A 14725-nucleotide genomic window follows, 5' to 3' on the forward strand; every position below is an offset into this window, starting at 1 on the left:
TAGGCTTACTAGCTACTTGACACATGGTCACCTAGGTTGTTTTTATTATCATCTGATCCTGTTACGAACCATTCGATTAGCTAACAAGATGATACATGAGTTCTGGTTGGTTGGAGAGTTATGTAGTTGAGACGATTGCCTGATAAAGTTGCTAACTTTGAACTAAGCTACAGACATTTTTTGCTAGAATTGGATGTGCCAACAAACGTATGTTACGTAAATGATTTAAGAAAAAAACGACGTTGATAATATCAAAAATCCAGCTCGTCCATCGACGGGGACAGGTCATTTCAAAAACTAAAGCAGATACGCGGGCTCGGCCCACTACCACCTACATGAAGCGAACTAGACGTGGCTGCCGCCTACAGTAACACTATGCAGTCTACCGGGCGAGCCGTTCTCACTCAAATAAGACTATCACGACCCAAATCAAAATTCCGAGTTGACAGATCAATGGGGAATCGCTTTTTCTTCTAAAGGCTGCCATCCTCGACCGTTTTGGCGCAGAATTCACCAAGTTAAAATTGGAAACTGGAGGCATCATGTGTAAAACTGTTTTACCGAATACGGAAGTTTTTTCCGCATAACCCCCATAGACATATATATGTCTATGAAAACCCCGGCCTGCTCTTATTCTGAAAGCGAATTAAACCGGAAATACTAGACGCCACAAAGCATCTCGACAGATCGTCCAGTGACACAGACATGTGCTTGCTTATTGCTTATTATTCATCAAATTCGACAGTTTGAGACGACTTCTTCATATCATTGCACCTTAAACTGGCGCAGACAGCTTCATATCTTTATCCTACAGTTCTCTGCTAGGTTGGCGGCACCATTGGCAGCACAGAGGCTTGTGGGGAAGATTAAACAGTCGATCTTGGATTAAATACTTAATGCCACTTATAAATGAGAATTGTTCCATAAAATAATTAAGGATATGGCTCATATGGAGTGGGCTGAAGCCCAAATAGCAGAGATTGACCTGCTGTCAAGTATGTTTCCATCTCTGGAGGAGTTTGAGATAACTGACCAGCTGGCACTTGCAGAACTAGTGGAGCGTGTGGATAACTCAACAAATACCCTAACTTCTAGACCCCAGTTTGTTATTAAACTGAAAATTGGAACTGTCACCAAAGAGGTAACTATTGAGAATGTGATCATGAGCCTAACATTATGATATCAGTTGTATTTTAATCTACACTTTACTTGCTTTTGCAGGTGATTGTGACAATACGTTGCACTTACCCATCTGAATACCCAAATGTCTTACCAGAGATAACCATAAGGTAATCGTGTGGCTTTCAACATTAGTGTAATATTTGACAATTTGGTAAAAACAATTACAATTATTGTTCCAAAAGACATGAAGAATATTCTCCAATAAAATAAAAATGTTTCTGCTCAATAGGTGCTCTGATCTAAACAGAACTCAGCAAACCCAGCTTCACTCAGACCTGAACACATACCTGATGGACAACTGCTGTGGAGAAGTGTGTGTGCTTTTTGTGGTGGGGTGGGTCAGAGACAATGCACACCTGTACATTGAAAATAGCTCACCTACAACCTGGGCTACCAAGAATGTGTCTGATTTCCCTCAGACCAAAGACACTTTCACCAGACTGTGGATCTACAGCCACCACATATATAACAAGATTAAAAGGAAGAATATCATGGAGTGGTCTAAGGAGCTAGAGCTCACAGGATTCAGCATGCCTGGAAAGCCTGGCATTGTATGTGTGGAGGGATCCAAGCCTGCTTGTGAGGAGTTCTGGGCAAGGTATGGCATAATGGAATACGTGGAATGAATATCTAAGAATTAGACCATCTGACAGCAGATCAAAAAAGTTGTAGTGGTTAAAAAGTTAACAAGAAAATGCTGATTTAGAGGTCCCTTTTCTCATCACAGGGAGAGGTTCTGTATTAAGTGCACTTCCTTTGAGATGTGCCAGCTGGTAACACCTGTATAAGGAACTTCACATCAGGTCAACACTTGTAATAATGCTAATTTGTTGTTTTCTAAATACTCTCCACACTTTAGCGGTCTTAGAAATATGCACATTAAAAGGGTACAAAGTATTCAACAGGTACTGTATATTGCCATCAGATTCACTATGGTCTAAGGAGTCATTATTGTCTGCTGTATCAGAATGTAGTTAAGAAATGGGTAAATCAACTTTGATGTTAATGCTCCACATAAGTGGAATACTCTGCATGATTTGGATCCCTTAACATTTATAATAAATTCTGTCACATTGAAATAGACCTTGGTCTCAAATTGGTGTCCCTGCTAATACAAAGGTATAGAGGCTTAATCTTCTCCCTGTATTGCCTGTGTTTTCTAGAGTGAAGGTTTTAACATGGAAGAAGATCATGATTCGCCACAGGGAGGATTTTACACTGGACAATCAAGATGCAGAAAGCAGTACTGGGGAATGTAAGAACAAACTTAACAGGTTCACAGGCTTTAAAGAAGCCATGTTTGATCCACATGGTAACAGAGGCAATCACATGGACCTTGGACAGCTCTATCAGTTTTTAAATGATAAAGGATGTGGAAATGTCTTTCAGCTGTACTTTGGTATTGAGGGAAAATAGTGGTAACCTATTGGTTGTCTCTAATCTGTAGTTTAAGGACATACTTACAAGTAATGGTAACCCCATTTTGTGAAACTCAACGCACAGTTCTTATTCAGATTATGCTTCAAGAAGCAGGTGTGAACTCTGATGAATGATGCAACAGATGATTTTGTTATGCTCAATTTTGTCCTTTGCACTTCAGCACTTGGCGGTCCCACTCGGTGGGTTTGTGTAGTCTACCACACCGTGGCTGGGCTGTTGTTGCTCCTAGACGGTTCCACTTCACAATTATTGCACTTACTGTTGACCGACGCAGATCTAGTATGGAGGAACAAGCTGACTTTTGGACATAGTGTATCTTGTTGCATAGCGAACCCCACCTTAATAAACAAACCCAAAGACCCAAACCCATAACTTTACTCCACCAACACTAGAACAAGACCAGCTTAGGAAAGAATACAATAACGACTCATCCCTGAAACCATAAACCCCACCACCACATCCCAACCACATACCACACTCATCACACAAAGGTTTGACCCCACTGACCACACTATCCACAGCATATGCAAACTCAGGTGTTTTTCAGGAGTTATTTCTGATTTAAGGTTTTGCTGATGAAAAGCAACATATGCACTGATTGATGTCATACGGTATGTAATAATGTTCTCATCCAGCAGATGGCACTACTATGCTAATATGTGCATCTACAGTATATTATATAAAATCTTACCTCAGACCCAATAAATCACTATTTTAATCATCTTAACATTTATTTAACCATTGTTTCTGCTTATATACTGATTGTGGCAACTTTTTTTAGACCTTCCAGGCAGGGAAACTGGCTTTGGCAATGGGAATAATGGTTTTCAGTACCGGTTTTATCCTGTAAAACATTTATATATGACATACAGTAGTAACACAGTTGATATTGGCATATTTAATGAACTGCTATATGTTTTATTTGGCTGTGCCGTTAAAGCTTTGGTTGTCTTACGAATTACATGGACTCATGGTTGTTGTAGCAATAGGAAAAGGTGTGTCTGTTTACTTTCAAAACACCAGAGTACTCTCGCCAATCCTGTTCTGCAGGTTCCTCAGTTTCTGTTCCTGTATTTAGTAGTTAGGTCTACTGGCTAGGGGATCAGATGGCACACAAAAGACAAACTTTCCTTGAATAACTTCAGATGTACATTTGGCTGTAGTCAGGAACTCATTACATTTTCCTTTACACCATCCCAAATATTTATTCAGGAAAGAAATATCAGTATAGTCAAGCTTAAACTAACATTGTATACTTGTGACTAATATATTCCCCTCACTTTGCAACCCAGTCATTTTTAATCAATCATTAATAAAAGGTAAGGGACACTATAGAGGTTTAAGTATCCAGCAAATTGGAATATGGAAACCTTGGGTGGATGTAAGAGTAGATAAAGAGTTCAGTAATGACCGACATTTCTTGAAAATATAGCCGTCTTGCCCACACTTTTTGAAATAAAAAATCATTATGAATTTACACATAAAAGCAGAGTTATGGCATAGTGGCTTTTCATTATTCTTTAACCCGTACTCGTAATAAATTGCATGTTTCTTAAGTTAGAAGGTTTAACTGGGATCCTTGTCTCTGTTCTGTAGCTTTTATGACCACACAGAAGAAAGGCTGGTCAATGGAAAACTCCTTACAAAAGGACATATTTTATTAAAGTAAGAACCAAGGCTCTTACATACTGTATATAATCCAAGTATCATACTAGAAATCCAGGCAGCCTGCAGCTGTTTGGAACTGACTGTAAATCGGTATTTGGCCTGCTGTGATGTTTCTCACTATAGTACTACTTAAAAATATCTAATACATAAAATTTGAACTTGAATCTTGTCTGTGAATTGATTGTGCAGCGCTTCACGTTTTCCACATTTTGTTATGTTACAGCCTTCTTTCAAAATGGATTCAATTCATTTGTATTCTCAAAATTCTACACACAATACCCCATAATGACAAAGTGAAAAAAGTTTAATATTTTTAATAGATTTGCATAAATTATGAATTAGAATATAACATGTATATAAGTATTCACAGCTTGTGGTCAATACTTCGTTGAAGCACCTTTGGCAGCAACTACAGCCTCAAGTCTTTTTGAGTACGATGCAACAAGCTTGACACACCAATTTTTGGGCAGTTTCTCCTATTCTTCTTTGCAGGACCTCTCAAGCTCCACCAGGTTGGATGGGGAGCATCAGTACATTTTCAGATCTCTCCAGAGATGTTCAATCGGGTTCAAGTCTGGGCTCTTGCTGGGCCACTCAAGGACATTCACAGAGTTGTCCCAAAGCCACTCATTTGTTATCTTGGTGTGCTTAGGGTTGTTGTCCTGTTGGAAAATGAACCTTTGCCCCAGTCTGAGGTCCAGAGCACTCTAGAGCAGGTTTTCATCAAGGATGTTTCTGTACATTGCTGCATTCAGCTTTCCCTCGATCCTGCCTAGTTTCCCAGTTCCTGCCGCTGAAAAACATCCCCACTACATGATGGTGCCACCGCCATGCTTCACTTTAGGGATGGTATTGGCCAGGTGATGAGCGGTGCCTGGTTTCCTCCAGACATGACGCTTGGCATTCGGCCAAAGAGTTCAATCTTTGTTTCATCAGACCAGAGAATTTTGTTTCTCATGGTCTGAGAGTCATTTAGGTGCCTTTTGGCAAACTCCTGGCGGGCTGTCATGTTCCTTTTCCTTTTATGGGGTATTTTATGTCGAATTTGGAAAACAAATAATTGAATACATTTTGGAATACGGCCGTAACATAACTACACGTGGAAAAAGTGAAGCGCTGTGAATACTTAACCCTTGTGTTATCTTCGGGTCATTCTGACCATCAGTCATTGTGACCCACCGTCGTATTGCGACAAATTTACCTCATACAAAAACAAAGTGAAGCATTTTCTTTTAACTGTCGGGCTGTCTCAGACCCCCCACCTTGCAATGGTTCAAAGAAAATTATTTTAATTTGTTTTTGTATTGGGTAAAATTGGGTAAACACAACGATGGTTCGTTATGAACCGTTGGGTCATGTGACCCGAAGGCAGCACAAAGGTTAAGGATGCACTGTATATTTGTGTTTATGCTAGTGCTTCTAAACCATTCAAAATGTAAAACGTATAAAAGCTTTCATTGACATTAATCAAATATGTAAAAACAAATAGACAGCAGCTCTGATGTTGGCAATTGTGCCCTTGGATGTGATGTCCAAGGGCCAGTTCAGAAATTATCTGATCGGATTTCGGCTTTTGGATTGGATCAAATCTTGAAAATGTGTTGTTAAAAAAAAAAAAAAAAAGGATTCTGAAATTGGATTAGATCACGTAATCCAGTCTTGGTTTTGATCTGGATCAAACCTTCAATATGTGTTGTTCCAAAACATTTTAGTAGGATTGGGATACTTTTGATATAAAAAAATCACGATCATTCTGATCCCAGCAGAAGGGTGGATTCAAGGTGGATTTCAGAAACAAAATGTAATAAAATTTGAAATTGGTCTAATAAAACTGTATTTGTATCATGTAATTCATATACATTTATATGTAAGAGCAGAAGTACAGATTATTCTGGTAGAGGAACAAATCACTCTTTCCCAACTTCAGCAAACCAAAGCCCGAAATCTGCCTCCTAAAAGGAGTTTCAAAAAGCTGGTCTCGACACAACCGAAGACTAACTTTGAAAGTTCTTTAATTTGGTTAACTATTGGACATTTAGCCTTTTTCTGATTTAGACACACATGTTCAAAATATTCACATTGTATTTCTGAAGAATGTATATTTGTTTGTTTTCAATTGTTTGTGGATCTGATGATGGCTCTGACTGTTTGGATTGTTTTGTCTTCAAATCATGAACACTTAAAATTGGTTAGCCTACTACATCGGCCTACATTGTTATACGTAGTCCCATTTACAACACTGGGAATCCGAATTTGGTAATCTTGAAAAGTTTGTATATGGATCAAGGTGATCCAATCCAATGTTGTTTTGAAAAACCAGTACAAATGTAAAATGGATGACCTGATCCTGGATAGCAAAACATGGGATTTCAAAATCCAGATAATTCTGATCCAGATTAAACTTTTTGAACAACTGGCCCCAAGTGTTAACTGGTGTTGAATGAAACAGACCCATCTCCAGTTTCTCTGCTCCACACCTGTCAGAGGCTCCTTTTACACACTGTCTCAGCCAACAAGACACCAACACACAAACGATTACCCTGACTGTGTACATATACTCTACACAATTAAACATAGGTATTACAGAATATAAATATATATAATAATATAACATAACATATAACATAATTTCATGTTATTTCAAGTTTCAATGACTTGTCTGTTTGTATCAAACCAAGAATTGCCAGTTTCACAGTCCTCATTTATGAGATTGCTATAAAGCAGGTAAACCAGTACGGTTGCATTGCATCGTTAGCATATTTTCTGGGGTGTATAAATTGTGAGTCCTCATCCTATGATCTCATTCAGAAGCCAGCAGAGAGGACAGTCACAGGCCTATTGTCTGTGTCTTTCTGACAAACAACATGGACAGGTCTTATACAGCCTATAGTGGCTATGATGGTAAACCTTTATCTTATGCTGGCACTGCATATGATGAGAAGACAGCCCAACAGTATGCAGACTCGGTGCAAGCGGATATAGAGATGCGGGAGAGAAAGGACAGGAAAGAGGCTATTTGCTGTGAGGTGGTGGCTCTGGCCATTGGATTTATTGGCCTTATCGGTGTAGCTGCTGTGACTGGCTTACCAATGTGGAAGGTGACAGCTTTCATCCAGGAAAACATAATTGTCATGGAGACACGTTGGGAGGGCCTGTGGATGAATTGCTACAGACAGGCCAACATTAGGATGCAGTGCAAGGTGTATGACTCTCTGCTTTATCTGCCCCCAGACCTGCAAGCAGCTAGGGGTTTGATGTGCAGCTCTGTGGCTCTCACTTCTTTTGCGCTCATTGTTTCTGCTGTCGGCATGAAGTGCACAAAAGTTGTGGACCACCGTAAACGCACAAAGCATGTGGTTCTGGTGGCTGGGGGTTGCCTGTTCCTGATGGGCTGTATCACCACCATCATCCCAGTGTCTTGGACCGGCCATGTCATCATCCAGGATTTCTATAACCCCCTGCTGATTGATGCCCAGCGCAGAGAGCTGGGGGAAGCTCTCTACATCGGGTGGGTGACATCCGCCCTACTCTTCGTTGCTGGGGTCATCCTGCTGTGTCGCCATGCACCCCGCACTAACGAGGAAGAGGAGAGGATGGTTTATAACCCAAATGCAAACATGTACCTGCCTGGATATACATACCAACCCTACACATACCAGCCTGCATATTCCTACCAGCCTGCATACTCTGCCCCACCACCTGGCTCTGTGGTTTACGCCCCCAACCCCCAGTACATGTGAGGGAAATCAAGCTCACAAAACAGAGATTCAGTTGAGTATGCCTACTTCAATCCCCATTATAATTGTATTTTCCGGAGTGCAGTGATGTCTGGACTTTTTGTTGCCAAACTGAACTTAATGATGATAAAATTGTCTCAAATGATCTCACAAATGAACTGTTTTCAACGTATGCTATGTCAACCAATGAAAATTAGAAAAGTCAAGTGTTTCAAAACCCTTAAGAATTGTTTTACTGTCAGTAATATCAAATTCTGTAGCCAGACCCTTTTAAGAATCTGCTCTTTGTTAACATTACAAGCACTAGGCTTATTCAAATGTCTAAAAGTAACGTTTCATTTTATTGAATATTTTCTTTAGCATTTTCTTTTTTGTAGCACTGGCCAAAACTAGATGTATTGTGGTTTGAAATAAAAAGAAAAACATTGTAAAAATTATTTTACTGGCGGATGGTTTCATGTTTCTTACCAAACCAGTTTTTCTCTACTCTGAGGTAAGTCAGTGAAAATGTCCCATTGTCTCTTTTGTTGATGCTGGAACAGTACCTGAACCAGTTAAACCAGACTGGTGCAATGGGTTGACCCAAAAAGGTATCATGTCAGAAAAGAAACATGGGACAAGCAATAACCTGTTTTTCATTTAGCAGACATTTTTTCCAAAATTATGTACAAATAAGGTATGTATAGAAAGTACAGTAGAAGATCAAGGATCAGAAGTGCATGGTCAGAGTCGAGGAACCTACTTACAAGCCCCATTGCTAAGTAACCACATCTCAGCTTTAGCAGTAGTTAAAACAGATGTTTTTATTTTTATTTTAGAACAAAAACAATACGACTACAGTGCAACAATAACATCTCAATTGCTTAAGTTTATAGTAACATTTTGATTACAGTGACTTGCCAATTCATATTTAGTGAACAAAGATAATGATATTGCAATGCAAAAGTATCTAAATTCCTCTGTTAAAGTCTGACAATGACGTCTCAATTACAGCAGTGCTTACACTTTAGTCCAATGCCTAGTGCAATGCAGCTGAAAGCAACATAGCAACATATCTGAACACCGACTACTCAGTGAGTGCAGTTTCATGCCAAATCACAGGATCAGAAATAAAATGTGCAGGAAAGGGACAAAGTTGTAGTTATCACAAGAAGTGATGATCTGCTAAGTGTTCCTTTTGGTGCCATTAGGCAGAGAAGAAGAGCAGAAGATGAAGAGTAACTCCAAGGGAATTTTGGTCTCCAATAGTTATTTGTTAATGTATCAATAAAGTAATTGATAAAATATTAGTAGCTTACGTCTATTTTAGCTGAAGTTGTGTTAATTTCGGCCAGTAGTGTTTTGTTTAATATAATTAATAATTAATTTAATGAAATTGTGCTCATTAAATAAATAAATAGGTAAATAAATAGATAAATACATACATAAATAAATATGGCTATGAAATAAATTCTGAAATTAAAAAAAGATGGCAATACATATATAAATATAGCATTATATAATTATATAGCTGAATCCATTTACCAACATCAATAAATAAATACATTTATTTATTTCAAAATGACGTTTTTGTAAAGACATTTATTTATTTCATGGGACATTTATTTCCTAATGCCACATTTATTTATTTTTTGAGACTTTTACACACCACATTTATTTCCACATATATTTCCACACCACATTTATTTCCACACCACATTTATTTTTGTTCTGTATTTATTTCCGATCTCACATGCAAACGAGAGGGGCGTGGTTATCTTCGGACCAACGCAGCTACACACAACATCGAAGGCAGATAGGGACACCTAGATTCGGTAGATGATGGAAGACATTAGTCGTGTCAGAGATCGCATGCATGGCTTGTCAGGATGTATTATTTTGGCAAACATTGTAGATTTTGTAGAGGTACTTGGGCGGATAAGTGCTCTACAGAACATAGATATTGAAGTCTTAAATACCACCTAGGAAGACGTAGTGGCAGTGATTGTTAGCTTTGCAGACGAGTTACACGTCACAAGAGCTAAAGCAATGTTTACAAAGGTAACTTCAGCGCTACGTCGCAGCTATCAAAGACCAAGTCCCTACACGTTGGCTACTAGGTCACCGCCATCACTCCCATTGGGAACCAATGATAAAAAGGCAGAGACGACACAGACATTGTGGGCAAAGCTTGTCTACATTGTATGCTTTTCGGCAGTGCGATGCCACTGTCACCCCCCATACAGGTAGCTCTACAGCTATCCCCTTAGCACAGGTGCTGGACACCCGCGGTGTTATTGCCCTGGTTTCCAGACTACCTGGTTTCTGTAAGCATGCGAGCTGTGCGTTCACCTAACAGCAGCAGCTGCCGTTGGCCTCTATCACCAGATTTGTCACAAATTCAGACAACATTCAACATTATTGGCGAATTTCAAGTCGCATCTCATATTTGCTTAGCCTGGTCCTAACCAGACTCTCGTACATTGCATTTGTACAGAGAGTCTGGCCTCGCTCCATTGACAAGCGTTGACTTCCTTGTAGGTGGGTACTCTGTTGAAGTTGAAAACTATTGGATATGCCCAGAGCCACTCTGAGCTGCCATAACCAATCGCTAGCGTTCGCCTTAGCCAATTCCTTCACCATTACTGTAACAGAGCTAGCTGTCGTAGCTGGAAAATCAAACTGTTCCCGAACCCCGTGGGGAGGAGGGCCACAACATCATGGCCACCAACAAAACTCAGCAAAACTTGTTCTTGCTCCGGCTTTAGCTGTTGGATATTCGGCAGCGTTGCCACAACGGACTGAATGGCTTTGCTCGCATATTTCTCTGCCGCCATTACGGAACTACAACACAAACTAGCGCACGACATCAACGTCATCGTTGTCAGCCACTCCCTCTGTTCGCTGATTCGCCGGCAGAAAATCAACCTGAAAAATCTGAATTACGTACCTCATGGCCAGACCTATGTACAGAAGCAAAAATAAAATTGAGCGGAAGTACGTAGGAGGGCAGAGCCAGGCTAATATTTGCTGCTGTAGGCTAAGAAAATAAAAGAGTTTTAAGCTGGCATGAAGTGGGATTCGATCGCACGAGAGCAAAAATACATGATTTTTGGTCCATTGAAGCTATTCAGGCTCATGGATGCAAGGAGCTTGTAGTCACAAATTTATTGGCATTTAAGCAACATTTTGGCCTGGGTTCATCGAAAACAGCTGGCTTGCGGCAATAGCCAAATTTCCCACAATACCACAGCCCCTCGTGAAACTACATCTTACAAATTAGCCTACTTAAATCGTCACTGTGAACCCAGACAATAGGTTACGATCAAAATACGCTAAACCCTAAAGGAAGATTCTTGTTGTGGCTTTCTACACTTGCCGTCTTGCACACAAACACGGTGCTTGATAAGTCTCAAACCATTTAAGACTTAGCACTTATCCGCCCAAGTACCTCTACAAAATCTACAATGTGTGCCAAAATAATACATCCTGACAAGCCATGCTGATCAATTTGATCTATAAGGCCAGCATGCGATCTCTGACACGACTAATGTCTTCCATCATCTACCGAATCTAGGTGTCCCTATGTGCCTTCGATCTTGTGTGGAGCTGCGTTGGTCTGAAGATGGCTGAGCGGTTAGAGAATCGGGCTAGTAATCTGAAGGTTGCCAGTTCGATTCCCGGCCGTGCCAAATGACGTTGTGTCCTTGGGCAAGGCACTTCACCCTACTTGCCTCGGGGGAATGTCCCTGTACTTACTGTAAGTCGCTCTGGATAAGAGCGTCTGCTAAATGTAAATGTTTATTTTTAATATTTAATTAATATTGTGCTGATGCTTTATTCTGCTTGACCAGCTCCGAGATTCAAATCTAGCCCTGGTAAATTGTAGAGCTACTTATAAGTATATATAATCCAACACACCTGATTCAAATGAATGGGTCGTTATCTAGTTATGCAGAAGCCTGTTAACGACCATTCATTTGAATCAGATGTGTTGGAACAGGGAAACATCTAAAACATGCAGGACAGGGGGTACTTGAGGACCAGGGTTGAGAACCACTGGTTTAGTCTACTGGGTGTTAATATTGTTTAGCTGGTGTTGAGCGCAGGTTTCTGTTCAGATAAACCCAGCATTTGATGCAGAATTGAGTTCACAAAACAACATTTTTAGACCTGATTTCTTGAGCCAACAAAACTGTGCATAATTGTAGATCAAATTGTCTTTTGATCTAGAAGAAACCTTTTTTTTTATCTTGTCAGATTTCTGCGCTTGGTGCTGTAGGAGGACAGAACACCAAGAGAATATCCTGGAATGTTCTATCAAAGATTTTCTCTGACACAGTGGCCAAAATAATTAATTGGAAAGGAGTAAATGGCAAAAAATGCTTCAAAGAAATGCTCACGAGAACTCTGTGAGCTACTTTACTGTCAAAACAATGGAGAATTAGCTGGAATAAGTGGAACATTCAGAATCTGTTAGGGACAGTTTATTAAGTGATGGACAATCTCCCTCAACAGAAGCTGTAAGGAAGAATCATCAGAGTGCACCGGACAGTGAGATTGACTCTTGCGCCATAAGATGGTTCAACCTGGCATCTGACCGGGGAGGCGGCCGCAAAGACAGGGCGATGGCCAAGGAGACATCAACCTCTTAAAGTTTGTGTCTTCTGTCTAACATTGTTCATTCCTGTTTTATGTGTGCATTTAGTATTGTTAAAGTGAATCATTAAACTAGGACATGGTTTTCTTCCTCTTATCCATTTGATTTAATGAAAGATGTTTATTTGTATTTTTTTTTTTTATATAAATGTGTGTTTTTTGTTATAATGTTTTAATTTTTGAGAATGTACATGTATTTAAACTAATGGCTTGAAAATTAATAAAAGTTTTTTATTTGAAAATCTTCGTTTGTTTTCCTTACTGAGAACTAACTGAGCATTAACTAACATATATGGGGAATCGTTGCCGTTTTGGAACTGGCCCAGTGTCGGTCCGGATGTGAACCACATCCGTAAAACGGATTCGCGCCGGTATTGGCCCATTGTGCCGTTGGACACCGGCCCGAGTCCGTTTTACGGATCTGGCCCAGACTTTATGGAGGCTCTGGGCCGGATCTGGGCCAGATGATTTTTGCTATCTGGGTAACTACTAGACTTCTGCCTGGCATTTTACGACATTATTTTTTGATTAAAGAGTTTCTTACGGTGGCCCTGAAATGCAAACCACACTCCCTAATATGAGTACATCCCCCAAATGAAAACACTCCCCCCAAATACGAGTCAACTTCCCCCAAATATGATGACTTGCTCACCTCCCCCCAATACAAAGACACGCTCCCCCAGATTGGAAACTACATTACATTAACTCAAAAACACATTAAATTAACTCAAAACGGAAAGGGTTGGTACTACACTTCGTCGCTGAATGGATGCAATAACTAACAAGAAATTGATCGACAGAAGTACAAAATGCAATATCCTGACAGAGTTACGTGCACCAGGACATTTGTTTGGCTATCGAAGCATGTAGCAAATAGTAGACTACTTATGCAAAAGTATAAATTGTGTGTTAAACGTAAAAATCGATAGCCAAACAACTATCCTGGTCCACGTAACTCTTTTACGTAAGATCTGGATCCAACATTTTATTTTCCTCAAGCGCACTTAAGGTACTTATTAGCTATAATTTCACTGTTTGATTAAACTGAAAGAATCTGGAGTTGGAGTGGTTAGATTGTCTCACAACGATTTAAAACTGAATGTTTTTATATTATTTTATCTGTAGGTAGTCGGTCTAAGTCCCCAGGAGTTAAGTATGGGTATGACCCTAATTAATGTCAAGTTTAATGTCACGTTTTTATAGCTCTAGGTTCAAAGAATAACTGGTTAGTTACATACATGGTGTACAAACTGCAGCATGAGTCCACTTTGGTGAGACTTAGTTGCTTTCTGTTGTTATCAATAAGATAGCTAGATAATCATAGATATGTTATGCAAACAACAAATTGTTACACTAATAATTATAAATGTCATTCATAAATGTTAATCCTCCTCACATGTAGCCTATATTCACTTTGTTGACGGAATTTAGTTATCCACAGCAGGACATGCACAATTAAATGAGAGGTTTTTCAGAAGGACAGGTGTGGCGACGTTGTGTTTTGCATACGCTCTGGATAAGAGTGTCTGCTAAATGACTAAATGAGACACAACGCTTGTTTACATCACATGTCACATAGCCCACCATACGGAATATTCCAGTTTTAACCGCATTAGTTTACAGACTTATACAGAATTGTATATATTTGACTTGTGGTGTAGATGAAAAAGACATGTGAAATGACTGACAGGTCATTTCACTTTTTTTTTTACTGCAGTATTGGCTAAACATTCAACAAAATCATATTCAACATCAACAACATCCTTCTTTGTTGTATAATATATTAATTAGAATATTATAACATCCAAACAGTGCAATTAAAAACTTTTCAAATACTTATGAGTGACTATGTTATATTTAGGTCCAAAATGTCTATAAAACAATTGGACATGTTTGACATTCTCTCCATTAAAACAGGATACTGGTGAGTAAACTGACACTGTGTGATTAACCAAAACCACAGCCTAATTTGGTTCCCAGGGTTGGTTAAGGAAAAAGATCCCTGTGGATTTTGTTTCATAGCAACAGTCTTTTGTTCCCTCCCCTCTCACACTACTGCC

The 14725-nt window shown here is 39.5% G+C and overlaps 2 protein-coding genes across 3 annotated transcripts; both read left to right on the forward strand.

Moving 5' to 3' along the window:
• The first annotated feature begins 687 nt into the window (after window positions 1-687).
• Window positions 688-12862, forward strand: rwdd2b (RWD domain containing 2B). 2 transcript variants are annotated; one of them, XM_067239898.1, is made up of 5 exons: window positions 688-1141; window positions 1222-1289; window positions 1412-1780; window positions 2346-2437; window positions 12525-12862. In XM_067239898.1, coding segments are annotated over exons 1-5 (732 nt in total). In that variant the 5' UTR covers window positions 688-940; the 3' UTR covers window positions 12527-12862. The 2 variants fall into 2 exon arrangements, with proteins under 2 accessions (XP_067095999.1, XP_067095998.1); XM_067239897.1 differs by lacking the exon at window positions 12525-12862 and having other exon boundaries at window positions 2346-6707.
• cldn8.2 (claudin 8.2) lies at window positions 7076-8455 on the forward strand. Its single transcript, XM_067239899.1, has one exon. It carries the CDS (start codon window positions 7155-7157, stop codon window positions 8028-8030), a length of 876 nt encoding a protein of 291 aa, XP_067096000.1. The 5' UTR covers window positions 7076-7154; the 3' UTR covers window positions 8031-8455.
• Window positions 12863-14725: the final 1863 nt, after the last annotated feature.

This window comes from Osmerus mordax, chromosome 7 (genome assembly GCF_038355195.1).
Source record: "Osmerus mordax isolate fOsmMor3 chromosome 7, fOsmMor3.pri, whole genome shotgun sequence".
NCBI classification, from domain to species: Eukaryota; Metazoa; Chordata; class Actinopteri; order Osmeriformes; family Osmeridae; genus Osmerus; species Osmerus mordax.